General features: G+C 32.3%; 1 protein-coding gene across 1 annotated transcript in view; it reads right to left on the bottom strand.

Annotated features, from left to right (window-relative positions):
* UBA6 (ubiquitin like modifier activating enzyme 6) overlaps positions 1–23583 on the bottom strand; it is a 60434-nt gene that overhangs the window by 2898 nt on the left and 33953 nt on the right. Inside the window, exons 17-32 of the mRNA XM_069456835.1 lie at positions 22662–22742; positions 18834–18911; positions 16798–16979; positions 15371–15476; positions 13392–13481; positions 13203–13283; positions 12287–12415; positions 10758–10809; positions 10609–10672; positions 9570–9639; positions 7975–8046; positions 4653–4770; positions 3373–3566; positions 2506–2633; positions 1478–1565; positions 1177–1271 (exon numbers count right to left, since the gene is read on the bottom strand). Of these exons, the coding sequence (XP_069312936.1) occupies positions 1177–1271; positions 1478–1565; positions 2506–2633; positions 3373–3566; positions 4653–4770; positions 7975–8046; positions 9570–9639; positions 10609–10672; positions 10758–10809; positions 12287–12415; positions 13203–13283; positions 13392–13481; positions 15371–15476; positions 16798–16979; positions 18834–18911; positions 22662–22742 (1628 nt within the window). The remainder of the gene's footprint in view (positions 1–1176; positions 1272–1477; positions 1566–2505; positions 2634–3372; positions 3567–4652; positions 4771–7974; positions 8047–9569; positions 9640–10608; positions 10673–10757; positions 10810–12286; positions 12416–13202; positions 13284–13391; positions 13482–15370; positions 15477–16797; positions 16980–18833; positions 18912–22661; positions 22743–23583) is intronic.

Genomic DNA, 23583 nt, shown 5'->3' with positions numbered 1-23583 from the left:
ATGTACCAGGTATTGGTCTAAGCACTTGAGATACAACACTGACCAGATCAGACAAAGATTCCTGCCCTTGTGAAACTTATGTTCTAGTGGGGGGTGGTGGGAGACAGATACAAACAAAAAATATAAGCAAAACATACAGCAGTCTTAAGATACTGATAAGTGGCATACAGAAGAGAGAAAGTAGAGCAGAGTAAAGGGGTTTGGGAATACTAGACTAGGGTTGGGGACAGGTTGCGGTATTAAATGGGGTTCAGGAAGGCCTCTTTAGGAAGTGCAAAGATTAAAGGTAAGGGTTAGCTATTTCACCATCTCAGAAAGAGTTACAACAAGAGGGAACAACTAGAGCAAAGGTCCCATGCTGGAGCATGACTGGAATGTTCAAAGAAAATTAAGGCGGCCAGTATAGCTGGAATATTGTAAGCGAGGGAGAGAGAAACAGGAAAGGAACTTAGAGGGTAACTGGGAACCCAATCATTTAGGGCCCTGTAGACCACTGTAAAGCCTATGGCTCTTTTTGGTTCCTTTTCTTCCTTTTGGTCTCTGCTCAAATATCACCATACCAGGTGAGAATATCATAGACAGAGGGAACACCTAGATTACTCAGTATAATACAGAAACTCAACAGCCCCAGCTTCCCACATTTCCTTTCCCTTTATTCTTCATTTTCTCCATGGCACTTACCATCATCTGACACACTTATCTAGTTATGCAAACTCAAGTACGAAAGAATTTTGCTCAGTACTGTATTCCCAATGCTTTGAACAGTACCTAGTACACAGTAGGCGCCTTTAAGAAAAATCTGTTGCATAAATGAATAAAAATAACAATCTGGCATTTTTGTTTTAATCCTGCCTTATAAGCCAGGTAATTATATGTTTCAACTTAAGAAGTGGATTCACTTAAATGTCTTGACCAAATCAGGTTTCTAAATCTGTTAACTGAAGAGCTGACTCTGAACTACCATAAATTCACAAGGGTACTGTAATCCTGTCAATCTCACTTCAGAGGTAGCCTGTTGGCCTTCACCTGGCAATTTCACTGTCTTCATTAATGCCGTTAGACAAGAGTAACGCTTTTACCCGAATTTCAATAACCTCTATATTTTAATTTTTCAGTATGTGTCCAGCTTATATTTCAATTCATTTGAATTATTTGCATATAATGTTCAATACTTACGTTAACTTCAATCTTTTCGCATGACCAGGCATTACAGGAACATAAAGCATTTTGACTCCCTGTACCACCATTGTTGGCTCAATTCCATACTTCTCCTAAAAGTCAATACCCAAAAAAGAAAAAAAAAAATCAAAGCCTTACCCAACCATAGCTTAACATTGTTTATAAATGACATTTTATGGCCAGTAAAAAGAGCAAACTTGTGCTAAAAAATATTTTTAATTTCCAATAAAGTTAAGGATAAAAACTAAACAGAAACCATACTCAAAGCTAATAACCCAAGCCAATAAAAGTATCTCACTTTGACTGCATTTATGAAATCCAAGAGAGTGAAATCTTCTTTTCCATGTATAGTCCATCTATCCCAAATTGTAAATGATATTCCATTTCTGTTGTAGAAAAATATTCAGAACAGAAACATTTAAATTTTCTTCCTTTTACTGATAATTAAAAAAAAAAACAAAAAACCAGCAGTCCATTATTTGTTATTTAGCTAGAAATTAACATGGGGGAAAAAAGGAAAATACAACTTCTAAAATATTTCCATAATCTTATTTCACCATCACATCATACAGGTAACCACTTTTATCAGCACTTTGTTGATCCATACAGTATCTCATTATAAATCAGTATGTCTTAGTGAGAGAGAGTTTTCTCTCTCTTTTTAAACAGCTGCATAGGTTTCATTGTGTGGAGGTTCCAGTCCTCTATTACTAAACACTTGGGTTGTTCCAATCATTGGTATGATAAACAATGCCAGAATAATAATCTTATACATATGTAATTTGAAATGTGTGCAAATTTATCTGCAATTTTGAAATACAGTGCTATATTTCCCTTATTATGGATTATATTATTTTGTACCCTCGTCAGCAATGTTAAGAGAGTGCTTGCTTTCTCACACCCTTGCCAAGATAGGTTTTTTTTCAAGTTTTGGCTGCTGCCAATCTAAAAAGTGCAAAACAGAGACCTAGGGAATTGCTTTGTTTTGTCACAAGCTCGTGGAATTAGTTCTAGATCTCATGATTCATAGTTAGATACTAGAATACTTCTAAGTCATCTGGATTAGGTAGACATAGATGAAACCATAATGTTAAATAGAGTGGCAGGATCAAGTTCTGTAAGAGTTCTTTGGCTAGTTTAGTCAGAAATGCTTCACGAAGATGAAGTTTAATCTGATCTTGAAGTAATGGCAAGGAGATATATATATATATATATATATATATATATATATATGAAAAGAAGGTGAAACCATTTTTCTCTTTTAAAAGTTAAAATATTTTATTTCATTCTCATCATACAAGAGAAGTAGTAGACTTTCGTACATACCTGATTTTAGTCTTTCTTACTTCAGATGTCTCTGTAAACACTATAATTGGAATGGCTAAGTTAAGGAAACAATTTTTGTAGGCTTCAAATGGGTAGCCACCAGTTACTTTGATCATCTCCAAGGCAACCTAGATAAAACAAGGTAATCTGATTATATAGACAGCCTAAAACTATTCATGAGTTGATCTCAATTTTCCCAAGTTCTACTCAAGCATTTCTCTGTGAATAGTAAAAGCAGCTACAGAACTAGAATAATGTACATTTCTTATTTATAAGCCTCTACACTTTTAGCATATTTTATACTTTCAAATTTTCAATCTACTCTATACATGGTCAACAAAATTATTAAAAAAAACATTAATTTGACAATATAATTTCCCTACTTTGAAAGCAGATGCTAGAACTAAAAAAATATAACAGTCTAATATCGCTTAATATAAGAACAGGTAACTATACAGCTTCTAAGAATACCTCCAGAGTAATGACATAATATGGTATAACTAGGGCCATACTAAAGATTCTGAATCATAAAGAGTAAAGATTAAGGCAGTTCATTTTATTCAACAAAACAGAGCATCTACATTGTATGGTGGTTATAAAGATGACTGAGAGGACTATTGCCTGTAAGAAAAATTATAATCTATCTTGAGCTTACTTTTTATGTTAAAATGTTTAGGTATAGAAAATCTCAAAATGTAGATGACTATTTTCTGAAATAACTTCAAATTTTATATTATAAAATCTAGTATTTATCCTTCCTTCTTCCCCTAATATCTCTGAGTGACTGGTTGGGGTTGGTATTGATGGGAAAGACAGGGAAGTGGCAACGAAAAAGGAACATTTTTATTCAAAGAATAATGAACTTACCAAGCCAGAAACTGCAGCAGTGGATGTGGCTATAGCAGGTATAATTTTGCCAGCTATGCGCTTTGTTTTGAAACGGTCAGCTGGTTCAATGTTATACATTTTGGCACGAAGATTTGAGGCAGCTGTGATGAAATCTATGTGTCCATTACGATCGTCATCTTTTTCAAATGAAAGCACTGCCATCTGAAGGTCACCTGATTGTAAAAACCAGAAAAAAAAATTTCCTTAAAAAGTAGTTAAGCTGCTAGTTTCATTAGGTAAAAAGTAATGTGGGTTTATTATTAATACTTTAAAGACTCCTTTCATGTTTTTAAATGACTGAAAAATATAAGAAAAATCAAGGCAACTGAAGTTATTGAAGGACATGAAAACGGCTTAAATACCAATAAATAAGAAAAGTTTCTATATTTAAAAAAGCTAATAAACAGTAAAATAAGAAAGGTATGTACCGCAGTCTGCTATCAAGTGGTTTATGTTAATAATACAAAAGTCAACATTTGTTATTGTTCAAAAATTCATTCCATAAATCCTACTCTGAAACATTTTCCCTCTGATAACTAAGAATAGGGTCAGTTGGTCAAATAAAAATATGTATCTTTCTGAAAGCTTTGTAGATCAGTGGTTCCCAAAATCATTCTAATTATTATTATTTTAGATTATTTTTCTTGAAATACTGGTTCATGCATAAAATACCAGAAGTTTGGGAACCACTGATTAATGTAATAAAAAGATGGAGAGCAGGTCTAAAAAGATGACTGAATGGCTCTGTTTTTAAGGAATTAAGTTCAGTTTTCCTAACTTTTGATATTTAAGACCATATTAGCAAGGATGTATATAGGTTCATTTATATTCTCTCTGTTGGTAATTATGGAGACTAAGAATCTAAGAAGAGTTTTGTTTATGGTTCTTTAATCCTAAGGGGATTTAATTGGGTCTGTCTAAAGATTTGTCTCCACGAAAACCTCATTAAACTGAATTTTTAATTCATTAAAAACAGAGCTATTCACTCATTGTTTTTAGATCTGCTCATCATGAGAAGGACTAAAACAATTAGAAGAACAACAAAGCAGTGATTTGGGAGAATTGTATTTCAACATTCTAGGGTAGGGCAATGGTGGGGAAAATGAATTTAGTCAAAGATGAACAATGACTTTCATATAATCATGAAATCAGTATTATTATTGCTGTTATTATTAAATCCCACAAACTTTTGGGCATAGAGTTTAGTGAAAATAAAAACCCATCTGGTTCAAAACATTTTTATAAAGGTTTTCCCTTACTTTTGGTAGCTTCATTAGATAAAATAGCCTTTTCTAGTTGGAAAACAGCATTCCTCTCATCTTCACTGCTAATAGGAACATGGTCTGGTTTCCTTGCAGTTTCATCTGTTTGAACCACCTTTAAATATATGAATATATTTTTTATTAATGTTATATCCCGTATCTAACTTTGGTTACCACTTATCTGTTTTATCAAATAAATCACAAATAAAAATATTTCCTCCATGCATTTTAATCAGATTATTAATTATTATGGTCCAACATATTTTACACCTTCCTTTAGTAAGTAATGTTGTTATTTATGTATTTGTTTACTTTATTACCTATCTTCTCAGACTGGCATGTAAACTCTGTGAGAAGAGGGATCTTGATCTATTTTGTTCACTGAGAGAACTACAATATATCTAAAACAACTTGTTCATAGTGGGTGTTAAAAATACTTATTGAATAGCTCATACGCTTTTAGTCCATATAGATCTCTTTTAAAATTACACATTAAAAGTTAATATTAATCAACAGTTTGTGATTCTGATAAATCTACTTTAAAATCAAGTGGCACAGCTCTAACTAGCACACAGCTGGTTAACATTACCAAAGAAATTGAAGAAATCCATAAAATATTTATTATGGGCATCCTTTAAATATTTATTGATTGCTGACAGGAAGTTCTTTCCTAAAGAATGTCTTCCTTTATCTAAAAAGTTTAACACGAGTAAGGCAGTGCATACCAGAAGTAATTTATCATTAAGAAATGACTTTTTAGACCTTCCATGAGGGCACTGGAGTTAATATTCTCAAACCAAGAAACTAGCTTCGTCATCACTGAAGCACTGTTTTTTTTTTTGTTTGTTTGGGTTTTTTTTTGAGACAGGATCTTGCTCTGTCACCAAGGCTGGAGTGCAGTGGTGGTATAGCTCACTGTAATCTCAAACTCCTGGGCTTAAATGATCCTCCTGTCTCAGCCTCCCAAGTAGCTGAGACTACAGGCACGCGCCACCATATCTGGCTAATTTTTAAATTTTTTTGTAGAGACAGGGTCTCACTACCTTGCTCAGGCTGATCTTGAACTTGTGGCCTCAAGTGATCCTTCTGCCTGGGCCTCCCAAAGTGCTAGGATTACAAGCATAAGCCACGGTACTATTAAAGTACTATTTCTTATTTTAAAAAAACATACTCAGATCATGCTTTTATATATGAAACATTATTACAAGTATGTAAGAAATATTAAGGAGTCAAGGAAGCAAAAACTTTTTGTTTGCTAGAATGTCTAGTTAATATTTTTGGCTGTGACATCTATAACTAGATGTGCAAACCTGAAGCTTTGTATGAGCTGCTTTAGGGAGTTGTTAAAAACTCTGTAATTCATGTTAAAACTGTAGCTAAATTGCTCAGGAAAATTTATTACTTCCAAACTTTGACACAGATATAGAAGCAATGCAAGCCAGAAAACATACTGAAGCAAGAGCAATAAAGGCCAGTAAAGTTATTGAAGTATGTTTGCTTGACTTCTGTGGAGGAGTTTTGTCCATGAGAAAGATGGGCTAACAACTTTCTTTCTTTGGGACTTCTGTCTATCCCTACTATATTTTTATGCTTTATAGGCTACAAGTCATGAACATTTCATTCAGCAAACCCATCTACATGTGCAAAATTAACTGCCTGTACGTCTTCCTTTTCCCAAAAATAAAACCGCAGAATTGAAGACTGCACACACTGCTTCTTCCTTGAATTTTGCAGGGAGACAATCATTACTCCATCTTTTTGGGTATAGTTAAACGGTAAGGGGAAAACAAGGTTGTTTTGTGGATGATTTTAGAGTGCATACAAGATAAGTATATAGTGATCATATAAAAAATATTTCACATTTTCAGACTTTCCTACTTACACTGCCTAAATTTCATGTCCCTTCTTTACTAATACTCCCTTATCTCTTTCTCTTTCTAACGTATTTGCCTCGCAAAATCCCAACCACAGTTATATCCAATTTTTCATCTATTCTGTAGTACAATAGCTCCCAAACAGCTAAATGTGGCTGGAGAAAAGGTAATGAATGATCTTCTCTCCAGCTACATTTAGTAGACTACATCAAGCAGATAAACTTTAAGTGGGTCTTGCAAATTTACTACATCTTCTAATAAGTGATTTTCCCACTCTCCTGGGCAATTATTTCATACCTTTATTCTCTGCTCTTAACTTCCTTTATCTTTCTACTCCCTCCACTCCGAGCTACTAAACTTGCTTGTAATTTCAACTAAGAAAATAACAATCTTTTTTTCCTCATACTCCAATTCCAATCTCTTAGAAATCCTCTCAGGGTTGCAGTAAAATATATACAGAATCCAACCCTTTATCATCACTTTCCTGTTACCTACTATTTCATTCAAACCATTATCATCTCTTGCCTTGTACTCTTGCAATCTCTCAACAGCCTTTCCTGCTTTCTCTCTTGGGTCACATAAAATCATCCTTAACATAAGAGCCAGAGCCATCCTTTTAAATGTAAGTCAGATCATCTTGTTCCTCTGCTTAAAATCTTCCACTGGCTTCTCATCTCTCAGTAAAGCACATAGTACTTATCATAACCCCAACGACCTCTCCAATCTCACAATTTATCATTCTCCCCCTTACATATTCTCTTTTAAGTTCTGGCCTTAAAAGCCCTTCAAGGCTTTTCTCTGTACTTGTCCCTGCTGCTTGTATTGCTTTTACCATTCCTTCACTTCCTGCAGGTTTCTGCTCAAATGTTAGCATCATCAGAGAGGATTTACCCTTCCAATGGCACTAGCTCCATCACTGTTTTTATTTCTGAAACAGGGTCTCGCTTTGTTGCTCAAGCTGGAATGTAGCGGCGCAATCATAGCTCACTGCAGACCTGAACTCCTGGGCTCAAGTGATCCTCCTGTCTCAGCCTCCAGAGTGGCTGGGACTACAGGCGTGCACCACCACGCCTGGTTACTTTTTTATTTTTTTTGTGGAGACCAGGTCTCACTGTGTTGCCCAGGCTGGTCTTGAACTCCCAGCCTCAAATGATCCTCCCCTCTGGGACTTCCATTGTGCTGAGATTATTAGGTGTAAGCCACCATGCCTGGTCTCCATCATTCTTTATTTCTTTTCCGTTTTATTTTTTCTTCTTAACACTTAGGTTCACATTGCAATATTATATACTTATTGGTATTTTTGTTTATAGTCCATCTCCACCCCATTGGAATATCACATCCACAAGGGCAAGAACTGTTCATTATGGTATTTTCCAGGTTCAGCATTATGGATACAAGTGGAAGTTTAAAAACTGTTTGCTAAATGAATGGATTTTCAAACATACCTTGTTGGAAGGTTTGAATTCCTGAACCTTTACTTCCGAAAGAATATTCAAGAGGGCATCTGCTGATAAGTCCTGTTTTTTAAAAAAGTAATCAAAAAAGATATTCTTCTATATCTGAATTCCAAAGCTAAAAACATCTTATAAAAGCTCCTTAATCATATTACAATATTTGAATAATTATCATCTGAATATTTACACCACATCCATTTGAGACATTTACCTTTATTTCTATAAAAATATCACCCATAAAGTTTCTTAGGAGGGTGGTTAGGGATGAAACAGTACAAATTAGTCCTGTGGTTCCCAACCGCTGGGCTGCGGACTGGTAAGGGTCTGTGGCCTGTTAGGAATCAGGCTGCACAGAATAAGGTGAGCCACAGGCATGCAAGTGAAACTGCTCTGTATTTACAGCCACTCCCCATCACTTGCATCAACGCTGCCTGAGCTCCGTCTCCCTCCCCTCCTCCCCAACCCATCAAAGGTTGGGGACTGCTCTGTTAGTCAGAAAACTTAAAATCTTAGTTCTTTCTTCAAATTACTAAAAAGGTTGTTTTAGGAGTGGTTATGAATATAAGACTGAGTGCCTTGAGATCAGGGATTATCTTTATCATTTCCTTAGCTTCAATTTTTTATAAAGTTTCCTGCACAAAGTTATACTCAAGATATAAAATAAATAAGTAAATGAAATTCATAACTTAAGAAGAAAATACTTAAATGGTTCAAGATGAACTTAGATGAATTTAAGGCTATCAGATCCACATTCCTTATTAAGAAGCTACTTAGGAAGAACTGAGGTCAACTACCATTCTTATCACAAAACTACCACTCTTCTCAAAAAAAGAATATCAGACTGAATGCCATTTTTTACCAGACATTTATGGTGTATTTGATTTGTATTAATTCCAAAAAGGATTAATCTATAGCAAGCATTTTTATCTGGATCTCAAATAGCCAGTGTTAATTATGTACCCAGTACGTATTTCTCCATTTACTCTACCTAAAAGTGTAGTAATTTATGTAGCTCTAATATGCATTTGTGAAGAAAAATTCACTAATGCAGATCTGCCTTTCAAATAAAACTGTATTAGACCCTTTATCTTAATCAATGAAGATGATGTCTAAGAGAATGGGTATGATGATAAGGATAAGAAATGTCAATACAGGGGAGCATTTTCAGATTCCCTGAAAGCACTAATACAACAAAATATGTCAAACAAATGTTAATAAAGAAAATCTCTCAGGAATATTTTTAAATTGCTAAGAAATGGTTCACTTTGGCTTTTCAGAATAATTTGGATAGCTGAAATTGATGAACAGGTTATAAATATTTTAAAAATAAAGTATGGCTTACAAATATTGCTTTTTCCCTACCTAAATTTGGAGAGAAAACTTCACCTTTCATCTACTTAGTAATACTGCAATAAGCTTTTAGTTTCTGCTCTGTTGGAAGGGGCAACAATACAACAAAATAAAAATTTTATATCAAAACGATTGATTCTTATAACCTGTAAACATATTTTGATACAATCAGCTGATCAGACACCTAACTGTAACCTGGTTTTTTATCACTTGGTAGGACATAAAGAGTATCTTACCTCTTCTGTAAATGGAATGCAATATACTGTGGCATATAATTTTGCAGCATTCTGAAGGAAACTGAGGTGCCTTTTGAAATTAAAAAATAAAGCAAAGTCTGAATGCATAGTTTTAAAGGTGATGTTTAACTCATTAGGAACTATAGCCTTTAAAATATGATATGAAGAAAAACAATTCAGAATTTTGTTACAGGATTATTTTTTAAAAAGTTAGACAATGAAATTCTGGTCTAGACCAAAACATTGCAGAAGTTATAAAAGAGAAATCAAATGTTTACCCTCAAAAACACTAATATTCAGGCAGTGATAATTAGGCATAGAACTGAGTGGCCAGAAGTAGACAAAAATCAGATTAGTGAAAAAAAATTCATTTTAATTCATAAGAAAATATTGTACATTTGGTCTTAAAGAGTGTATGTCAGGTTCAAACTAAGCAAACAAGTTTGTTTAAAAACAAAAAAAACGTTAATTCTTATAGTAGAAGTAGTTAAGGTAAGGTGACTGGAATCCGAAAACAAAAACCAGGTAAGAAAATTAAGCATAAAGTTATTTGTTAAAAAGAAGGTTAGTAAAAGGCAAGCTAAGTGCATTAAGTGTTAATCTAATGTGTAGCTAACATAGTGTATCTAGGTATTCATGTAGAGACCAACTCCTTCGAAAACTAATTTGAGATTATTTAGGCAGATATTCAGTAATCATTTTTTCTTCCACATAACTAAAGATCCTTATATACTGGCTTCATTAAATATAGAAACATTTATTGTCATTTTATTTTACGGATAAAGGCAAAGAGGTGATTTTGGTTTTATCTTAGAGTAGATATTTATTATAAAATATGAGGTTATTTACAATGTAAACAAATGGATTCACATTTTTGTGGGAAGAAGGGTTGTAGCTGCTTTGTAGGACAGAATGACTTGTCAACTCTTAGATTAGTAGGAATGAAATAACATTAAAGAGCCTGAGGTTTTCCCTCTGCAATTTACAGTTAAAAAATTTACAATGAAGGATGCACATAAAACTAGATATAAATACTTACAAAGGTTCATTTAAATCAAATTTTATTGGTGAGGGGGGCCTCTTTGGTGATTGCCAAAACAAACCTAACAAAAAGATACAAATATTATTTTCAATGTATGTAGCCAGTAATAAATTACATTAAAATTTCTTCTCAACAGTTATACTTACTGCCATCTTTTAATCGTATGTCTAGAGGGAAACAGTGAAGAAGCTGAAGAGCCTAAAGAAAAAAAATGAATTAAAAAAACTCACTATTTAACATTATCTAAGGTAAAAAACTTTTTTAAAATAAAAATTAAAAAATTTTATGTGTATTTAATAGATGCACATGCTTCAAAAATCAAACCACATTAAAAGATATACAGTGAAGTCTCCCAACCACGCTTGTATTCCATCTCTCCATTCTCCCTTCACTGCCTCCCATATCTGGAAGAATCTCCATTATCATTTTCTATCAATATTTATGTAGTTTTTTTAGGGGAAGTACCTACACAAATAGAGATTATTTCACTCCTTCTTATACAAATGATGGCATATTTTACATATCACTCTGCTCTTTTCAAAGAGCTAATCCTTAAATAATGATACCAGAAAATACACAGTATTTTGTATTTTGAAATAATATGATGTTTGAGATTTCCTTCAAAATCATCTGGGGGAGGGTGAATATAGGTGGGAGTGTAGACAAAATGAGATTATCTATGAGTTGATAATTGTTAAACTGGGGTGATAGGTAATTAATGATAACATTAGGGTTCATTATGTTATTTCCTCTCCATTTCAATGGCTGAATTTTTTCAACTGAAAAACATTTTTAAAAAAACCTGAGAGAAGGTAAGAACTAAAACTTTCTTCAGAATTTGAAATAAAGAGGTCACTGATAATAATCATCTAAATAGCAAGGGAGAAGGAAGTCACATTTACTGGATAAGGAGGTAGTCACAGTGAGTAGTACAGACCACTTTTCCAAGGTGCAGAGCCATGATGAAAGTGAAAAGACAGGGTAAGTGTAACCGAAGATTTTTTTTAAAAAAATGAACTTAATTTATATTCTGATAGGTAAAAGCCTGAAGAGAGGGAAAGGCTAGAGAGTGCAAGACACCTTCTAGCAAATGTATGTTAACTCGAGGTAAGAATAACAGCTAATATTTAGTAATTATTTAAGTGTCCCAGGCTCTGTTCTAAATGCTTTACAAGTATTAATTCATTTGATCCTCACCACTACCTTATGTATTAGGTACTAATTTATTATCTCCATTTTACAGATAAGGAAATAGACATAAAATTTGATTATCAGGGGTGGAAAAGGCAGAATTCCAATGAAATTTCTGACTGAATATCTCTATTTTCTCAGTCTCTTGCTTCTATTCTGAACAAATTTCTTTCAGTCTACAGATGAAATGCATTACTTATTCTCTAGAGGAAACCCTATATAAAACCCAACTTTGTGCACAAAGGGATGGGATCAGTATAATGCACAACCGACAAGCGAACGAGTGGAATTTAAATGCATTCCTTAATCAGTAACATTCAGAGATAAATTAGGTGTGTGCCCAGCACCTTCTCTCACTTAACTTACTAGTTATTTCTGAAAAGCTTGCTGAAAGAAAGAGCATACGTTTCAGATTAATTTCTTAATAACTAAATGAGCAAAGGCAGACCTTTTCCGAATGTCTCCGCTCACAATGCATACTTACCTTATGGTTAAAATATTTTTCAAACTTTAATCTTGCTAATTCTACACATTGGGACCAATTTCTAGGTCTTCTGCTAAGTAACTTAATAACTTGAAAACAGCCTTCTAAACTGTGTCCACTTTGTATCTTCTAGAACGGGAAACGAAAAAAAAAGAACTAATATACTTCCAATTAAAAACACATATATACAACCCCACCCTCAAAAAGTATTAGACAAAGTTTGATGTGCCAGCTCGTGTTTTAAGCTTTTTTTTTCACTTTAAGCTCCTTGCCCCTTCCTTTCTCTTTTCCCTCTTTCTTTTTTGTCTTTCTTTTTTTGGAGAAGGGGAATGGGAGGAGATAGCACATGAAATTTTAACTCTGGTTTCTTATACGTTATCCTCATATTTTCCTACCTATTAATATAAGTTATCAGTACTACACATATACGTACTATAAGAAGTGCTATGAATAAAATTTGATACTAAAAAATTGGCCTATTTAGTACAGGGTTAAAGTAAGAAAATATCTTTGAAGTTGTTCTCATTATGAGAGTTTTAAGTCTGAAAGATTACTGTCCCCTCATAAATTTTCACTAGAATTTACTTCAACTTCCAAATGGCCTAATAAGGCCTTTTATTATCTGTAGCCCTCCTATCATTATCATCACATCTTTATAGGTTGAAGAATCTGAATTGCTGTCTTGTTGGTCAAACATGGTCAAATATTGACTGTTTCACATAGTTCAACCAAACTAAAAAAAGGGTCACTTGTGACATCATTTCAAGATTCTTGATGCATCATTTCACTTTTTATGTACAATAATAATGTTATAATTTCTCTTTATAGTAAAATAAATCACTTGTAGGCAACTTGAAAATAAGATTACACTAACACAAAGTGTTAAAAGTTTGTATTAAAATGTATTGATTTTTACCTGCAAGACTTCTTCTGCAGATGGATAGTTTTGCCAAAATTTGTTAAATAATGAAGGCTTGTGGGAAAAGGAACTTTCAAACTATTAGAGAGAAGAGGGAAAAAAGTTACAAATGGAAGTTTATTTAAAATTGGAAATATTTTCTTTCTTACTTCAAAGAAAATAAATTCCTTGAAAAGAAACTTTTACCTTATCTCTTGCCCATTGTATAGTATGTTCAATAGTGGCTGGAAAAGACTTTAGAGTACAAAATGGTATTTCCTCTTCAGGGGGATCCCGCTAATTTATAAAATATGACAAAAGATACTTAAAAGAAGAAATGACACGTTTTTATTGATTAAATTTACTTTTGTTTAAATTTAGTTTTGAGCTTTAATACCATTAAAAAATAAAATCCAAAAATAAATAAAATCCAACCACATATTCTTTATATCTTCTCAGACAATAAGAGGAAAAGTTAATTCTTCTGACACTTTAGCTATTTGTTAATAGCAATGTAATAATAAACACTAATCCTATTAACAATGTAATTATAAACATGAGTTAATGTAATGACAAATATGAATCCTCTTATCATTTATCATCTGTGCACTTATTTGGAGTATTATTATGTAGTACTCACTCATGGCAGACCACCACATATAAATATTTTTCTCCAAGAATGGAGGTGACATTTAAAATTTTATAATACTCCCTACTTTGAAAAGTAATTCAAGAATCCCCAATATACCAGCGATATATATAGCTCAGCATACCATGAGCTTCTCTACGGAGAAAAAAAAATTCTAAGCAGGGATAACATGTCCTTGATGTTTGGTACAGTTTCTTGCTAAAAGCATGTATTAAATAAACAGCAAATGCCTAAGTTGTCTCACTGGTTATCCAGTACTACTGAAGAAATACATATTCTTGTATAGGGTACATTTAGCCTAGGCTTATTGGTTTATCCAATCAAAAATGACTCACTTTGTCTCTTTTCACTTAGAGATTTATATTTTAGCTTTTTGACCTATGCAACATCACTAAATATTACATAAGTCAAAGAAGAAAGCCAGAATATTAAATTCTGGTTTTTATGAGTCTAGAGTCAAAAGATACTAAAAGTTTAGGAAAGATGTAACAGACTTAATAAACCAAGGTGATTTTTATAATTTTACAACATTCCCTACTTTGAAAATCTTCTGACACCCAACATATCATGATTTTCTCCATCTAATCTTCAAATAAAACTTGTCAATTTAGTCTATTATAATATTTTTATTTTATTTAATCAACTTATTTCATTACTGCATAGGAAAACAATAAACTTTATAAAAATTTAAAAATTTCATAAAACTAAACATATCCATTAAATAGAGATACTTATGCTTGTAAAAATAGTCTCAATTTTGTAACTAAGGTTGAACTTTTTAAAATTGTAAAGCCTACAATTATTTTCTAGATCAGTGGTTTCAACTTTGACAGTATCGCAGAATCACCTGTGAAGGTGATTCTATATGAAATACATGCATATGGAAGGCTCAGTCCCACCTATTAAGAATCTGATTCAAAATTCAGTAAGATTTTGGGTAGGTCACTAGTGTTTGTACTTTTATCAAGTTTCACAGGTATTTCTGATAATGCATGCCAGGGGGGCAAATTCCTAATAAGAGTAAACATTAGACATGAGTGCACAATGACTAGACTCGCTTTCTTTATTCTTTATATACTAGCTAATGTCTAACATAATAAAATCAGGTCAGCAAGTGAATATAATTTTATGTCTTTGTTGATTCTCAATATAACAGTTCCATTCTCAATCTAACAGTTTAATTGTTCTTATTAAGCAATCTTAAACTCAAAGTTTGTTAGAAAACTAATCCAGCAGCCCTGAGAAATAAATAGTAAATACAAGAATAATATTCCAGAAAGACCAAAGTTTTTTTTTTTTTCTTTCTTTTAGGAATGTATAGTATACAGCATATTTTCTTTTCAGCAGACACAAAATTTTGATAATAAATAATATGTTCAATTACATTTTTAAAAATGTACATGCATGTAGGCATGGACATCATTGGCAGAGCAAAATCAGAAGGATTAGGAAAGCTAAATCAAATGTATTGATTGATGAAGACAAAAAATTATGAGATATAAAGAAGACATTTACTTCAAAATATTGATTCACTTACATGACTATTATAAGATTCAGTCAAATGAGGTACAATAACTTCAGTGTGTCCCTTAGTGCCCATTGTTCCAGAATCTAAGAGAGGTCTTAGATTTGCTAAGCAACGGCTATTTGAAAAGATAATAGATGAAAAACATAAAAGTGAGCAGTAACAAGATAAGCAAAGGACATCCTACCACTATCTGTTGACCTTTTCACATATTGATCCCTTCTTGACTTGAATGTGGTACTGTATGAAACAGATACATTAATATCAAACAATCCATTGATCATTTCTGCCCCCCACCATACACACAAATTTTGTTGTTCAACTTAGTGATTTCTGTCCCTCTCTTCTATTACTGGTACTACCAAATCTTGGGCTTTGTTAACTTTTATCTCTAAGTTAATTTTTAATGTGTTACCATTTCTTCTCTTGCTTTTTGTTTCTTCTTTGGTTACTTTCTGACTACAAGTTCTACCTCACTATATCTGCTCAATGTTTTCTTTATCACAAAAAACATTAACCTTTTTTCTCTATACTTACAAGACCTATATTCTACACACCGTAATTTCTCCAAGTTTTCTTTTTTTCTTCTGCCCAAGATTGCAAACTTTTGCCTATATTTCTCAACTGATAAATTTTCTTCTGCTAATCCATCTGTTCTAGCACCCTAACATTAAGGAGTCATATCAGATAACGATGTAAGAAAGATTATGTATGGTGTACACATTTACAGTCATTGACTCATCTACTTATTTAACAACTATTTACTAAATGACATCATGTGTTGTGTACTGAGGATACAGTGATGGAAAATAAATGTCCATGGATGCATGATTTACTGAGGAAACAACATTAAATAAATACACATATCAATAAAAATAAGTGCTATAAAGGAAAAAGTATAGACTGCTGTGAATGATCATCATAGGAGGATCTAATTTAGAATTTGGGGGTTAAAGAAAGAAATATACGCTGCAACTGAAAGGATGAGGGGAAAAAATTCTAATCTAAGAAAAGAGTAGTAGTAGGTAGGTAGATTTGAGGTCAGGAGTTTTAGCCCAAGAAAAACAGAACTTTCTGAGGATAAAGCATAGTATGTGCAAGTTCCTGAGATAAAAAAGTGCTAAAGGCCTCCTAAGAATTGAAAAAAGGCATGTGTAGCTACAATAAGGAAAGTCAGGGAGGATCAGGTAAATTTTAAGCTGGAGTATTGGACATGTGGCAGTTACTCTATGGAAGACATTTAGGCTATGTTACAGATTTTGAATTTTATCCTAAGTATTATATAATGGGAAACCACCAAAAGGTTTGGGGTTTGAGGAGTACCACAGAGAAACATAAAGAACAATCAGAAAATTCAGTAATTTTTCAGTAAGTAGTCGTGGGAAATAGAAGTAAAAACAAAAGATAATTCTTTATGAACCTGAATTTCAAGAACATACCTGTCTACATATCTCCTGGCTTCCACATTATCTAATGCTGTAATAATTATATCTTGTTTAGTATAGAACTCATCATTGTAAATGGTCTCAGTTGCTGGACATACTTTGTTCAGGTGTGCATCTATCTTTATTTGAGAATTTATTTTCAGAGTTGCATCAGTTGCGGTATAGCTCTTAGGTTTCTAAACAAATAATGAGAACAGAAGGAATAAATGTTAAACACAAAAAAATGCACTATGATTGAACTTAACACATTCTTATCGCTTTAAAATGTATGTATGAGGTGAAAGTAATGAGACCAGTTTATATTTTTGGTTTGTGGAAATTACATTCATTGTAGTCACACTACATTCAATAATGCACATTAGTCCAAATAATTCACACATTTTTAATCAAAATCTAAACCACCTCTATCTCATAGCTAAGTGCTTTAGAGTTTTTAAAATAATAGGTAAAAGCCCAATTAAAGTTTTTTTTCCTAGTAATGACCTTTGACTTGGTAAATACCTATAAAAAAATAAGAACACATTCAGTAAAATATTAGAAACCCAGACTCTGCAGAAAATAAGCTGTTAGAGGTATGGGAGATTAACATTTGGTACTAAAATCATTTAAAATTGTTACTAATTCTGGGTAGAATTATTTTCAAAAATTACTTATATTTCAATTTTATTTAAAAAAAAAAAAGAGTACAGTAGTTTCCCCTTATATATAGGTGATATGTTCCAAGATCCCCAAGGATGCCTGAAACTGCAGATGGTACCAAACCCTATATATATGATGTTTTTACATATATACCTATGATAAAGTTTAATTTATAAATTAGGCACAGTAAGAGATGAATAATAAAAAAGAACAAATATAATTTTTATTAAAAGTTATGTGACTGAGGTCTCTCTCTCTCAGAATACAATACATTATTGTACTAGACTGTACTCAGCTATTTTCAGACCATGGTATACTGCAGATAAAAAACTGTGAAAAGTGAAACTTCAGATAAGGGGGACTACTGTACCCAAAATATAACTCATTCTTTCTTTCTTAAAGATTTAGTTATCATTATTAAATCACTAGTGAATTTCAGGTGTTACCAAAGTTCATTTATATTTGCTTTGACACTAAGTATCTCTAGACCATTCTATTTGAATTCATGCATTTAGTTTTAATGGTATTTCTGTCTCTGCTCATTGTTAGGTTGACATGTTTCATTTCTCAGTATTCTTAGGGTACAAACAAAACTTTGTTAGAACTTAGTAAAATAAGAATGAACAGGCCTTTTTAGTTTTGTAAATAAAATGTACCAAGTTAAGCGAATAAATTTTGTGATATTTTAGTTCATAAGAGACTGTTATTCTGTCCTTTATATTTGAATAAATGCGGCAATTAGGTTAACTATGCCACCTGCTATTGTTACTTTCTGTTCATGACATTCCTAAGTTTAGCTTATTAAGATTGGCAATGAGTTGTTGCTCAATAAAGGGAAAAACATTTCTAAAGTAAAAGCAAATTTACTTGATTAAAACTGCTTCTTTTCCTGACTTAAATATTTTCATCTCTATAAAAAAGACTGAGAATAAGCATTTTACAATAAAAAGCAATTTTAAATAGTCAAACAAAATCAAAAGAGCACAAAAATTCTAAGTGCTAAACTTTACCTGTTTTGCAACAAAGACCAGAAAAAAAAGACAGTGCCAAATTCATGATCTACCAAAACTTCAAATTAGAAAATCTGCTTCTATATACTTCCTTTCCAAAATTAAATATGTAAACATACCTTAGTGATGACAAAGTGAAAAAAATACTGCCCATGTTTCACAACTCAGATTTAACATCCAAAATCAATGCAAAAATCAATATTCTGCTTTAAAATAATTTCATATTTTTCTCTTTTGTCATTCCCATTATTTGATAATTTGAGAGATTCTAAATAAAATAAAGGACATATTATGCTTATTCTAACACTATAGTCTATTTACAAAAAGGAAACTCTCTTTTTTATATAATAGATGATTTAAAAAGACTAACTAGCAACATACCTGTATGTGATGAGGACGAAACAGGAACTGTCTATTTAAATTGGATTTTTCTATCAAGTCAGGATCTGTAACTGTAATCTAATATCAAGAAAATGGCTGAAATTACATTACAGATAAATTTTAATCTACTTGGCTTTGCTCAGTATGACTGAAAGAACCCCCACAAATTATTCTAAATTATTTTGGCTGGTAATGGTTATAATACAAATATTCAAAAAAAAGTTACCAACACTACTCTTATATACTTATATTTAGTTGTACTTAATGTTTAGCATAGGAACACATCAAACAAAATAATTGAACCAACTGCAATTCACGTTCAAAACTTTTTTCTAATTATTTATAACAGAAACTAAAAAGATCACTATCACCTTTTAGAACTAAGTAATGAATTACTCACAGAGGAGCTAGCTCTTCTTTCTAAACTTATGATATTTCTTCTTAATCTCAACTAATTTGGGATTACTGCTTGCATGTTTCAATTTGAAAGGAACTCTGGCTAAAACAGAAGTCTATGGACTTCTGGGCAGGCTGCCTGTTTTTGTAAATAAAGTTCTATTGGAACACTGTCATGACATTTATTTAAGTATTGTCTATGGCTGTTTTCATGCTCCTAGGGGCAGAGCTGAGTAGTAGCAGAGATGGTCTGCAAGACTAAAAGATTTGCAATCTGGTCCTATAAGGAAGTTTGCAGACTTCCATTTTAAAGGATGCAAGACAAAAGTAAACAGACCCAGGATAATCTGAAGAGTATTCAAAATATATTTGTCATTTAAGCTAGTATTTTTAAACAAGATTTGCCTAGGTATAGTATTTCTCAGACTGTTACATGTTGATTGGTATTCACAAACACATTCATTTTCTTTTTCTCTCTCTTTTTTTTCTTTTTTAAGAGACAATATCTTGCTCTGTTACCCAGGCTAGAGTGCAGTGGCACAATCATAGCTTATTGCAGCCTTGAACTCCTGGGCTCAAACGATCCTCCTCCCTCAGTTTCTGGAGAAGCTAGGTATACACCACCATGCCCAGGTATTTTAAAACAATTATTTTGTAGAGATGGGGGTCTCAAACTCCTGGCCTCAAGCAATCCTCCTGCCTCAGTGTCCATAGGTGTTGAGATTACAGGCATGAGCCACTGCGTCCAGCCCCCACATCCGTTTTATTTTAGCTGGTAATTCCCTGATACTTTCAACATTTCTGTGTAATTATGTTACAGGGTGTCTCTTTTAATAGATTTTAAAAGAACAGAAAATATCTTTTAACACAAAAGCTTAATCAATTCATAATTGTGATTACTCATGTAAGGCTTTTTCCTTCCATCTCCTCCAATCCCACTTTTTATTCCCTTCTGTTTTTGCCTTCTACTTGATTACATTTTCTTGATTCCTAATTCTCCTGGCCCCACAAACTGGTCTGAAAGCCAAATGTCTATTTTTATGTGGCTATGCTTGAAATTTTAACATGCACATGTGATTTAAGATCTAATTAATTAAAAATTCTACCCTACTCCTGAACAATGTGAGAATATCTGAACTACTTAACTTGGCACTCTCCCCCTCTGCTTGCCATGTTACCAACGAACAACATTTTAGTTACACTTATTTTTAACCACCCCACTTGGTCACTATTTTAATTAAAGGTTTTTAAAAATTAATGCTTATTTAAATCTAAGAATTCTGACAAATGCCTCTGCTTACTCTTTATGTACCTCCCACATTATCTAATAGTTCTTTCAATAAGAACCAGTATGCGGTGATCTTCAATCATTTTACTTGTCAGATATCTGTACTTTGCCATTCCTCTTGAAAGATAACTTAGCTGAGTATAGAAATCTAGGTTGATAGTTATTTTCCCTTGAACTATGAACATATGCTTCTATTGTCTTCTAGCATTTATTGCTGACAAGAAGTCTATTATGCAATCTTTTTTTACCTCTGCCTTTGATTTGTTTGGAACTAGTTTATCTTTTCAATCTAAAAAGATTTGTCTTTCTTCAGCTCTGGGAACTTTTTGTCATTACCCTTGGAATACATTCCTTCTTATCCATTATCTTTATTCGCTCTGGAAATTCTACTAGACTTACACTGGACTTTGCAAGTGCATCTTTCATTTAAAAAAGATACCTTTCTATACTATATTCTAGGTATTAATACTTATCTTCTATTCATCTATTCTCACTTATATCTGAATTTTAAGATTACTGATTATACAGAAATTATTTGGCTTTTTGTAAAAATTTCAGTGCCTTGTTTTTCCTCATGTTTTCCTCCTTATATTCCTCTTTATTTTTCATTATTTTTAACTTTAAAGTCTGTTCTATTATTTGTAGATTCTTCTATTGTCAATAGCACTTACATTATCTATAGTTCTTAGGGAATTAATTCTATTTGTCTTCACTGATTCTTAAGGTGATTCCTTCTTTCTAGGGGACTGCCATTCTTTAGTGTGAATCAGCTTTAATGGAGGTTAGTTTTTCTGCATAGTACATGCTCTGGGTATGTAAGTATCACTATAATATAGTTTAAATCTGCTTTAATCAAACTCTGGAGGTTTCAATGGTCCTAAATTTGTTATGTTTATTTCTCTGCTTAAAGTTTTTACATGAGATAATTTTGGACCCCAAAGACCAGTATGGTACATGCACTAAGTTTTAATTTCTCATAAGTGACTTCCCTTTTTACATAATGTTTTGAATAGACATTCAAGATACAGACACGAGTCACCATGGCTTTTAGCTCACAATTTTTTTCTCTCTTTCTTAATTCCTGGCACCTGGGAATTTCTCTTTCCAGCTTGGCTACATATGTGAACACTTAAAAAAAATAATTTATATAGTAAGTCTATGTGTTGCAGCAGGATAGAGGGCTGTCCACATTAATTTACCTTGTTTTATTATCTGAAGTCAGTAGGTTTCTTCACTACAGTTCTTTTGCTGATCTTTATACACTGATACTCATCATGAATTTCCAAAGAGTTAAATTCGGCTGACTCTCAAATTTATGCAGCAAGGATTTTTTTTTTTTTTTTTTTTTTTGGAATACCTTTTTTAAACCACCAGAAGTAATAGTGGTTTAAGTAACACAATTTAGGAAATGCTGAGCAAGGATAATATAAATGTAGAACATCTGTCTGTAACTAGATGGCAACGAATGCCCTCTTTAAGTGAACAAGAAGACAAATTTAATAAACTATGAGACAAAACTATCATATAAATTTTTAGTCATTTAATTAGTTACTCTGTTAGTCACCACGATAAGTCTATGAAAATCACTAATGGAAGGAACTTCACATCTTAAAAGGTGAAACAGCACCAATAAAATATATTTTTATTCAAAGATATGACATGGCTTTGCAATTAACTCACATTTACAGTCTTAAGAATTTAAATTGTACACCAAAGTTTATAGTATTTTCACTACTTTTGATACTCAACAATTGAAACTACATCTCAGTACTCTGTAACTGTCTAATGTTAGCTTCTCTCACCTTAAAGATTTAACAGTAACTATTATCTAATGGAAATAATAACAATAATAATGTGTCTTACAGTTTGCAAAGCCCTTTTTCATTTGATCTTCACAACACCATTATAAGGTAGGTAATGCAAATTTCAGTTTTACAATATTAGAGAAGGAAACTGAGGAGCAGAGAATTAATCTGTCACAAGATCACATAACTTTTGAAAAGTGATCAGAGGAGAATCAGAATCTTCCAATTTCTAGTTTAATGCTCTATCCTTAAATATTGATCTATGCAGTCGACTACAACTCAAAAAAGGGGCAATAAAAGAAATACAAACTTTTAACTCTCAGCAATTTATTATCTTACCATTCCCTTCTCTTTGCTTGTGCCAACACCAAGTAAAGCGAAATTTTTTAACATTTCACAGCCTATGGCTCCACATCCTATCTATAGAGGAGAAAAATGACATATATCAGATTAAATAACATGACCATTTACTTACTAAAGAGCAATTTCATCTTAATTTTCTTCAAATGCTTATAAATAGATATTTTTTAAAATAACTTGAACATTGGTTACTCATTTTACTTTGAAATATTTAACAGCTTTATTACACTATTTCTCAAAGAAAAAAAGTATAAACCAAGTAAAGAAAAGCATAATATTTACAATTCCTTTCAACATCAGACATTTAAAAATTCCAGAAGTCAAACATTGAGCTCATTTTTTATGTAAGATAGAAATGAACATGAAATATTAGCACATTTTAATGAAAGATTCCTTACTTTTAGACATTTCTTAAAACTCATTTGATGAACAGAACTATTCTAAGACTTCTCCATTACCATTTTTACTTAAAACTGATAACAGATTACATATGCATGTAAAAGCTCAGCAATGGGTGATTTTCAAAACATTTTACAAATGATTACTAAAAATCAGCAGTATTTTCAGAATTGATTATAATAATAAAAAACAACAAATGTCAGAAACAGAAGTTTTATGCTTCCCTGCCAATGTACCAAGACATTTAAGAAAGAAAGAATTATGCCTATATATTCCTTCATTTAGTGAGGGGAAAAAAAAAATGAACCCCACCAATTTTTAATATAGTTCTAGAAAATCATTTAATGTTCAAAACTATCATACTCATATTTTTATTTTAAATGTATTAATTCTTTAGATCAGAGGATGGCAAACTCTTTCTGTAAAGGACCAGACAGTAAATATTTTGAACTTTGCAGGCCATTCTGTGTCACAGCTACTCACACTCTACTCACTTGGACTC

Source organism: Eulemur rufifrons, chromosome 24, assembly GCF_041146395.1.
Source record: "Eulemur rufifrons isolate Redbay chromosome 24, OSU_ERuf_1, whole genome shotgun sequence".
In the NCBI taxonomy this organism is placed as follows: Eukaryota; Metazoa; Chordata; class Mammalia; order Primates; family Lemuridae; genus Eulemur; species Eulemur rufifrons.
Note: the sequence above shows the minus strand (reverse complement) of the source record. Positions and strands in the feature narration are given on the sequence as shown.